The sequence below is a fragment of the Punica granatum genome, chromosome 7 (genome assembly GCF_007655135.1).
Source record: "Punica granatum isolate Tunisia-2019 chromosome 7, ASM765513v2, whole genome shotgun sequence".
Classification (NCBI taxonomy): Eukaryota; Viridiplantae; Streptophyta; class Magnoliopsida; order Myrtales; family Lythraceae; genus Punica; species Punica granatum.
In genome coordinates, this window is record NC_045133.1 from 23,481,805 (window position 1) to 23,489,614 (window position 7,810).

Consider the following 7,810-nt stretch of genomic DNA (forward strand, 5'->3'; position numbering starts at 1 on the left):
AACATCTAAAGTTACTACTTCATCCCCAACCCAACCTCTTATTAATTTATCTTTAAATTTCTCATAATCTAATGATTTAAAATTTATGATTTTTCTATAATAGGTACTTTTGGAAAGTAAATGTTATACAAATTTTTTAACATTCATTTATAACAGCATAGATTTATTCCAATTTTGCAATGGAAAATTACTTTGAAAATATTTATAATTAGAATGGTTGCAGGTGCAAAATATACTAGTAATTATAAAAATATTAAAATAAAATATATATGTCTTAAGTGGCTCCGTTAATTTTAGGGTTTGAAATTCGTTAATAGCATCTCGTGGTCACGATCAAGTCAAAGAAAGAATTAGTCTAAACAATAGGGTGGCATGACCTTTTCTTTGATTGTTAAAAAAAATTAGCACATTTATAACGTCACAAAAAATTACTTAAATTCATATTTAAATATAAATTATTAAAAATATTTAATTTTTCATTTTAAGAAAAGAAAAGAGGGCCCTAAGATCTACCCTGCTCGTTCCCTGGCTCAATTGGACCATGATATGTATAGATTATATATTAATCAGAATATCATATGGTATTAAGCTGACATTTTTATTTGCTATATGTAATAGTTTATAATTAACCCCGCTAATTTGAGATCACGAACTTTATTTGCAGTGTTGGCTCCGAAATTCGTTAAAAGTATCTCATTGTCATGGCCGAATCAGTATACAATCGAGAATTAGTTATTTTTCACTAAAAACTTAGGACATCTCTAAAGGTATAAATGAAAAAAAGTAACTTAAATTGATTAAATTGGTGATCAATTCACTATTAAAGCAAGAATTAGTCTCAGTCATACGCTAGTATTATACCTCTTGCATTTCATCAAAAAAAAATCTCTTAGGATGTAAATGCAAAAACATACTTAAATTGGTGAGCATTATTACATAAATTGGTTCTAAAAAAAATTAAATTATATAATTAAAAGAAAAGATAGAGAGCGGGTGGTAGGTGCTGGTGGTGAAAACACGCAATCTCCACCATGAAGGGATGCACCGGCATTTTTCTTTTTTTTTCGGTTATAAGAGAGGCCCATGAGTTTAGTGTTAGTTATACGCCCTAGAGCCAATATATGTATTTGGATTATTCATATTTATGGCAATGATGTTTATTTTATTATTCATAAATCGTTTATGTTTAATGGGGTTAGTCCATAAGATACTTGGCAGATGCTTTATTCTTAAAAAGTTAAGAATATGAGTGACGGAATATTTTGGTACAAGTTTTTTTTTAAATTGTTCATGGTCGTAAGAATCTTAGCTAGGCACTGTCGTTCCAGATAGATCGTCATGTCTATCTGTATCCATGATTAGTATAGAGATACTAATGAAGATTGAGTATTGAGTCTCATGCTATTTGATATTTGATATCGAGACAGACATGTGGACACTTATAGAGATAAGTGAGTCGAACTAGGACGCGCCGATAATATTCACGTGGTGCTTTACTATTGTTAATGAATAATATCTAGACCGTATTAGTGTATATAATCCTTAGATCTTGAATGGTACGATTATCTCATATATGGGTAATTAGGATTTGCTTCTACTAATATACTTGTGCTAAGCATGGGTATCCAACAGACGGTGGTCTTAATTAGTTGTGTATGGAGGTAGGTGTCTACTCGAGAAGGAATTCATTGACTAGAGTAAACAGGGAAAGATCCTATGGGTTTGAGTTCCATTCTTGATCAAGAAATCATTGGCCAAGGTGAATGAACTTAAATAGAAAAGAATTTCTAGTTTAAGTTGTATCGATCTATGAATAGAAGCTCAAATGTTCCATATGGTCGGCTATAGGGTTTGATATCAACCATGAACATGGCTAAATTGAGATCTGCAATGAATGAACTTGAGTGCATGGCATATATGGTCACAGGTTCATTAGAATTTCGTAATCGCACATTCGTCACTATTTGGATTATCATGATATGTTATTAGGCATCACTCATGATCTTTGGGAGCTAAGGGTACTTCGAAAATTGTGCCTTTGGTTGTGGAAAGGAGTTTCCAATAATGTCAAGCTGGTTGACATTATACTTTCATGGCCATTTAGTGATAAACATAGTAAGTCACACACAATAGAACATGTTTGAGCCAAGAACTAATTGATTCTAATTAAGGCAGTTAATTAGTAATCAATTATCAGATTAGACTTACAATGTAGTTGCAGGGTGCTACCAGATCCTGAAGTCAAAATCCAACGTAGAGGTGGACTTATTTAAGGAATTAGTATATTCAATATAATAGTGTCCTTAAATGGAAAGTTACTATATATATAGAGTGTTTATATATTAGTAAGTATATTACGGTTTTCTCTTTTGGGACTAATTTAAGTTATAAGATAATTCACGGGTGGTTTTAGAAACTACTCAAGTCATTGGGACATATTTGCGAATTGTAATTAATTGTAAATTAATTATAATTGCTAAATAATCCTAAGGAGTAATTGGCAAATTTGTAAACACATATATAGATATATGTGTGATATATTTGTATATATAGCCGAATCTGCGAAATTGAATTTCACGGCCAAAAAGAGAGACTCGCTGAATACGAGAAAAGAGAGGGGAAAGGCGCACGGGTGAATTAAAAATTCAGCCCGAGTCTATCCCTTGCTCGTGGCTGATTGGAGAAAATTGATTTTCCGTACAAGCGGAGTTCACCACCCGTTCCACCTTAGCGTAGTCCAACCGTGTGGGCGAACTGTGGAGACTAGTTTGAGTCCCAGAGGAATAATCTCTTAGCGAAGATCCGTTCGTGTGGACAAGCTAGAGGCCGAACACTTGGGCAGCTTTAGCGATTATTCAAGAAGATGATTACTTGGCAGTCTTGTGAGGATTTGGCGAATGAGGTAATCATCAATAAACCTTAGTAGGATTGTCAAGTTAACGTTATTTAATCGTGACAAAGTGATACCAAGCATTCGGAATAAGATTATGGATGTCGATCATGCATATATGAATAAATAAATTTTAATTTATCGTTTATTCTGCTTTCGCCACGTTTTTTATATCATTTTCTAACATTTAGTACAATGAAATAAAAATCATAATAACTAATAAAGGGACGCGAGTAGCCCTACTGAGTGTGGAACCTGAAACCTCTTAATTACTATTAGGTGAAGACGTATGCTACTTCGTTACAGTCCATTTTCAACTTTATTTTATTTTTTTTAATTATAAAGGAGACATATGACTTAGTATAATAATAGAAATAATATGACTAAATAAAAGGGACACGAAAATCTTACTGACGATTATCGAACCTTGATTTACTCTACCAAATCCCCTACGCGGCTTACTTTAATTGAAGGAGAGATAGAAGATAGACATACTCTACTCGATGCACTAAACAACAACATGACCCATCCCCTCCCTCTACTTTCTCTATCAACAAAAACCAACCAACCAAACACACACCCACCCCCAAACACAAACAAGTCAAGAAACACCACAAGACCAGAGAACATGTTCCTCCTCTACTTCCTCTTGTTCATAGGCTTCTATGTGATATCAAGGCACCTTTTCCACAACATCCGCAACTTCCCGCCCACTCCCTTCCCGACCTTCCCCATCCTCGGCCACCTCCACCTACTCAAGAAGCCCCTCCACCACTCCCTCGCCACCATCTCCCGCCGCCATGGCCCCATCCTCCTCCTCCAGTTCGGTTCCCGCCGCGTCCTCGTCATCTCCTCCCCCTCCGCCGCTGAAGAGTGCCTCGCCAAGAACGACATCATCTTCGCGAACCGCCCGCGCCTCCTCGCAGGTAAATACTTGGGTTATGACTACATGAGCCTCGCGTGGGCGCCCTACGGGGACCACTGGAGGAACATGAGGCGGATTGCAACCCTCGAGATCCTTTCGTCCCACCGGCTCAACAGCCTGTCCAGGATAAGGGCTGGCGAGGTCAGTGCTCTCGTGAGGCGGCTTGCGAGGAACGATTACTGGGCACAGCCTGTGGATATGAAGAAGGCCCTGTTCGAGCTGATGCTGAATGTGATGATGAGGATGATCGTCGGGAAGAGGTATTATACTCTCGATTAAGAAATTAATTATTTACATCTACCGAAAGAAATTAATTACTTACCAAATTATCATGCGCAATAATATATATATCTAATATTAGAATTGAAGGTAGCGTTAATAAAGTAAAGCTTACTATATAAAAATGATCATAGTGGAACCTTATTGAAGAAAAATTAAGTGGGAGAAACGAGAAGGGGGAGAAAGAGGATGGAGGCTTTTACACAGTCAATTTAATATGTAATATACAAATTCTGATTATGTATATTACATAATCACTTTATAATAAGATTGAAAAAATATCTTTTTTTTTCTAGCGGATTTTTACCTATTGAGTTTTCATTAGAAATCAAGTCGTGTTTGGTCGAACATTTTTGTACACCCCGTGGTTTCAAGGAAAAAAAAGAGAAGGAATTATACATTTGGATTAATATGTTAATATGTGATGCGTAGTGATGAAAAAGCATGTATTATATCTACGTACTTTTTTTTTTTATCCTAAGCATATTTGTTGGCATTTGTGCTAATTTCTGTTGCATAAGCATTTGTTCCATTCTCTTTTGAATTTTTATTTGGAGTGATTGATAGATACAACTTGTTGATGAAAGTTTCAAACTAATATTTTCTTTGGTCAAAGTTCAAACAGAGTTGGAGTTAAATAGATAATATTATTAATTAGTTCAATTCAACTCATATACCGTAATTTAGAGGTCGACATTATTATTATTGTGCAAAATAGTGAACTTAGGGTATGTGTGTTGTCACCCTAGCTTAAATGCTATGCAGTTTCAGCTCCACGTGCAATATCGTGAGCATGCATCTGTCTTCAATTTACTACAACGTGGCAATTCATCCTACTGATCTTCATTTAAAAAAATTTTAGCTTTTCTTTTTCTTTTTCTTTTCGGTAGGAAGCTTTTCATTTTCTTTATGTAAAATATATGTGTGCGTGTGTGTATACCATATAGTAAAAGCACGATTGTTGCTTGGATTGACGTATATTCTATTTTTTGGTTGGATGATTAACATATACATTAACACTTATCAATATCCGTATACTACATTTATATATATATAGTCAATTATAAGGGAGGTCTATGAATCTATTAAAATGAAATAAAAATCATCATAGTTAATAAAGAAATATGAATAGTTCTATTAAAAAAATCGAAATTGAAATATTTTAGTTATTATGAGAGAAGATGCGTCACTGTATTACACTTTCTTTCATTTCATTTATATCTTATATCAATGATGGGTCAATGTACTGCCGAGGAAATGTTGACTTTTTATGATCGGTACGTGTGATTTGTCTTTCTTTTTTAATTTCTAAATGTCCTGGCCAAAATAAATCAATCAATATGTACTTTTTGGTGGGGAACGGGGCAAACGCCCAAAATTAAGCTAAATTAGGAATATAAAGACGGGTAAGGCGGCTCCTATAATACCGTTTAACAGCAAAGGATCCAAGCCATTAGGCATCGAGACAAAAGGATAGAACCCAAGAGAAGATGAAATCGCTCTGAGGACTTCCTTTTGGTTTTCAATCAGTAAATCAATATGCACTTCACATACGAGAGTCACCTAATTAAACACGTTTATTATCTCCAAGTTTGTCAATAATGAGATTTTTTACTTACTTTGATATTCAAAAATCTAACGAGTTCCGACTAATTAAATCCGACTCGAGTTTGCCCACTAAAGAGGTGAACCTCTCCCAAATTTGTCAACAATGAGAAATCTTTGGCCCTTACGGAGCTGGGATTAACGCCGAGTTACTCCTTCTATGAAAGAAAACCGTGAAACTAGTGGAGAATATGAAAAGGGATATGAAGTCCCATTGATGATGATTTGACTCGTGATTTGTCGGTAATGAGTGAGCTAAGGCCAAGATCATTGCATTTGACTATTTTCTCATTTCATCGAACTTTATAATTTGTTAGAAACTAACATGTAAACAAATCTCTAAATCATTTCGAAGCAAGTAATTGATCGATTAAAATTGTATGAAATTGACCTGCAAATTACTCTGTACATTCTTGCACATCGTTAAATAGTTCATGAAAATTCATTAACCTCTTCTATGTATGACGTTGGGGTGGTGTATTGGAAAATATTACTTTCCATGTAGACCAGTATATGTGTGTATACATATATTTGTATATATATCTCTCTGACAAGCGATCTTTTAGTTCATGAGAGTGTAAGTTCTGAAATTCCCCAGGTACTATGGAGAGAACGCGGCGGAGGCAGAGGAAGCAAAGAGGTTCCGTGATATTGTAACAGAGACGTTCAGGATTGGAGGGGCCACGAACATTGGGGAGTTCCTGCCGTTCCTTAGGGTGATAGGGTTCATGGGGGTGGAGAAGGACCTGCAGACATTGCAGGAGAAGAGGGACCGCTTCATGCGGTGTCTGCTTGACGAGCAAAAGAGGGAGACCAAAGAGAAGAACAAGAATAACCTGATACAGGACTTGCTGTCCTTGCAAGAAACAGAACCCGAGTACTACAAAGACATTACCATCAGAAGCATCATGTCCGTAAGTCCGATATATCAATTCCTCCTCTCAATATCGAACAATGCTATGGGTCGGGTGTTATATCATTTACATGGGAATGGAGTCGAGAAAATTAGCTAAAAGCTTTCCTTGACTAGCTACGCCTAATTACCGAAAGTTCACTTGCGCTGACATATATAGATGAGCAACCTCTTTCAGGTCCTATTAGCAGCGGGGACCGACACTTCCGCCGCGACAATGGAGTGGGCCATGTCGCTCCTATTGAACCATCCCGAGGTCTTAAAGAAGGCACAGGCGGAGATCGACAAAGTTGTTGGATGGGACCACCTGGTAAACGAGTCAGACCTCTCTAGGCTCCCTTACCTCCACAACATCATCAAGGAGACACTTCGCTTGTTCCCCGTGGCCCCGCTCTCGGTCCCCCACGAGTCGTCCGAGGGGTGCCATGTGGGCGGATATCGGGTACCCGGGGGCACAATGCTCTTGATCAACCTGTACTCGATCCAGCGGGACCCGCGCTACTGGTCAGAACCCGAGAAGTTCAAGCCCGAGAGGTTTGAGGGGACGGAAGGGGTTAGAGACGGGCACAGGATGCTGCCATTCGGATCTGGCAGGAGAGGGTGCCCGGGGGAGAACCTGGCTCTAAGGATGATGTCTGTGACCCTGGGGTCGCTGATTCAGTGCTTTGAGTGGGGGCGGAAAGGCAAGGAGCCAGTGGACATGACCGAGGCGACGGGCCTCACCATGCCCAAGGCGCGTCCGCTGATGGCTAAATGTAGGCCCCGAGAAAGCATGATGCCACTCCTTTCTCAAATATGAGCGGTCAGTTATGTAAGATATGACCAGGTAGTGAATGATAAAATACGTTCCATTGTTGTAATATGTCGTTGCCGTGTATGACGATTGTAGAATGTAGTTGTAATGAAAGGCAAGGACCACCGACAGGAAAGGGTCTTAGTGCAATGGTTAAGACGCCAACTCGAAATCAAGAGGTCTTGAGATCAATCCTCACAAGTGAGACATATGTGTCTCTTTATTTTGTTTAATTTCATATCTTTGTATTAGGCCTATGAACTTTTCTTATAACTAAAAAACAAAGAGTAAGGACCACAGTGAGCTGACTCCAATTGCCGGATCTGGGAAAACTAATGCGGATCATTAATCCTATCTGTCTATTGTCCTTTTAGTTGTCTTAGTGCAGTGGTTAAGACGCCAACT

At 37.7% G+C, this 7,810-nt stretch overlaps 1 protein-coding gene across 1 annotated transcript; it reads left to right on the plus strand.

Moving 5' to 3' along the window:
* The first annotated feature begins 3,390 nt into the window (after positions 1–3,390).
* On the plus strand, positions 3,391–7,638 carry LOC116212810 (cytochrome P450 81Q32-like). The gene is made up of 3 exons (XM_031547518.1): positions 3,391–4,075; positions 6,298–6,613; positions 6,791–7,638. Exons 1-3 carry the CDS (start codon positions 3,411–3,413, stop codon positions 7,409–7,411), a joined length of 1,602 nt encoding a protein of 533 aa, XP_031403378.1. The 5' UTR covers positions 3,391–3,410; the 3' UTR covers positions 7,412–7,638.
* The last annotated feature ends 172 nt before the right edge of the window (positions 7,639–7,810 follow it).

Coding starts and splice junctions, on each gene's coding strand:
- LOC116212810 (XM_031547518.1), top strand. CDS start 3,411: ATGACCCATCCCCTCCCTCTACTTTCTCTATCAACAAAAACCAACCAA. Junction 4,076..6,297: donor AGGATGATCGTCGGGAAGAG/GTATTATACTCT, acceptor GAAATTCCCCAG/GTACTATGGAGAGAACGCGG. Junction 6,614..6,790: donor CCATCAGAAGCATCATGTCC/GTAAGTCCGATA, acceptor AACCTCTTTCAG/GTCCTATTAGCAGCGGGGAC.